Source organism: Vitis vinifera, chromosome 18, assembly GCF_030704535.1.
Source record: "Vitis vinifera cultivar Pinot Noir 40024 chromosome 18, ASM3070453v1".
NCBI lineage: Eukaryota > Viridiplantae > Streptophyta > Magnoliopsida > Vitales > Vitaceae > Vitis > Vitis vinifera.
In genome coordinates this window covers 9,045,188-9,046,947 of record NC_081822.1, presented here as the reverse complement: position 1 = coordinate 9,046,947, position 1,760 = coordinate 9,045,188, and the positions used below count along the sequence as shown (strand labels likewise).

The following is a 1,760-nucleotide window of genomic DNA, read 5'->3' as shown; positions in this document are numbered from 1 at the left end:
AATAAAATATAAATTTTATATTTATAATGTCAGGAATTCAACCATAGTATTCAATTATTGATCCGACTAATAAACCATGAATCGATAATTTTTTTAATTTAATATCCTATCCATTTCTAAAAACAGTATTTTTAATAGTGAAAATACTATCTTTTGATACCTAATCATGCCGATTGTATCCTATGTGATGGTTTTCTTATTTGTTTACAAAAGAAGAATGTTGGAATTTTAATCAACATTTTTGCTGACATCATCAATTCATATTATTCTGAGAGAGAGAGAGGAGTGTAACATTGTCCAACCTCAAAGTCGAGAGAGAGCGAGAGAGAGAGAGAGAAGTGTAACATTGTCCAACCTCAAAGTCGTAATTTTCTGTTTTTTTTTTTTCAAATGGACTCGGCTAGCGAAACTCATGTATGAAGATTGAAGACAACAATCATGGAGAACTGGATGATTATGAAAATAGATGAATACATTACAAGGATTACCAAGAAACTCAAATCGAAGTGGAGCTGTTAAAATTATTCAATATAAGTTCAATAAACAGAAAGTCAAAATATCAAATCCAAGGAAGCATGTCCCTATTCAAGAAAGCAGCCAAGCGTTGGATCAAATCTCTGGCCTTTTCACACCCCAAATCATGAAGGTGAAAGGCATGGTCCTCACCATCCGTCTCGAACATCTCCGCCACACCCATCCATCCGCTCCCAGCCAAAGCCGAGTAGTAAACCAAACCCCTATCTCTCAACACGTCCTTCTCAGCCACACAAACCAGCGCCCTACCACAACCCAACCCCACCAAGCTTGGTGCACCCTCCGCCACCGGGTTCAATCGTGGGTCGTCACTGTCCGGCATCGACGGACACACGAACGGCCACACCGAGTCCACCCAAGCCTTTCTCTCCGGATCCACCGCCTCCGACCCAATAGGGGTCGACCCCCAGAAGAAGGGGTGGACCAGAGCAACCCCCAGAAGCCTCACCCCAAGCCCAGACTCGGCGTCTCCTCTTCCGGCGGCCATTGCCAAGTTATGAACGATGTTAGCGCCAGCGCTCTCTCCGGAAAGGAAGATCCTCTCGAAATTGGCATGCTCGTTCAACCAAGCCTCCGGCCCATTACCATTACAGTGGGAAGCAACCCACTGTAGTGCTGCCCAGGAGTCTTCGTACGCAGCAGGAATAGGGTGTTCAGGAGCTTTTCTGTAGTTGACAGAAACAGCAACAACGTTTGCTTGGGAAACCAGTGAATTGAGGTAGTTATGGTAGTTTGGAGCGAAGGGTGTGGAGAGATAGAAACCACCACCGTGGAAGTAGACAAGGAGAGGGAGTTTCTGGTTAGGGTTGGTGAGTTTTGGGAGGAAGAGGCGAGCGGAGAGGTCTATTTCTGGGATGATAGTCACATCTTTGGATGAAACTCCTGTTTGAGGATCAGTGCCTGCCGGAACAACCTCGGTGCCTCGAAGCCTCTCGACGCTGCCATCTTTGTGTATTCGGAGAAGCGGAAGAACTTCGCGTGCTAATTCAGGTTTGGCTGAATCCATCACCCAGAGAAAGAGATAGAGAGATAGAGAGGGATAATAGAAAGCGAGGAGCTTTCTTTGGTTAGAGCCGCCCTCCTCTTAGTCTCGTTATCGCTTTCCATCACGCCAAGGCATTTTGGCTGCTTCCAGGTCAACCAATCATGGCTCCAAAAAATAGGAGAATTAGCCAAAAGGGTCGACGGAAAAAATAATGATTATGAAGGTTATCTTTTTTAGAGGA

The 1,760-nt window shown here is 45.1% G+C and overlaps 1 protein-coding gene across 1 annotated transcript; it reads right to left on the bottom strand.

The window, feature by feature from the left end:
- Positions 1-439: 439 nt before the first annotated feature.
- On the bottom strand, positions 440-1,760 carry LOC100259070 (probable carboxylesterase 2). Its single transcript, XM_002284551.5, has one exon. It carries the CDS (start codon positions 1,538-1,540, stop codon positions 560-562), a length of 981 nt encoding a protein of 326 aa, XP_002284587.1. The 5' UTR covers positions 1,541-1,760; the 3' UTR covers positions 440-559.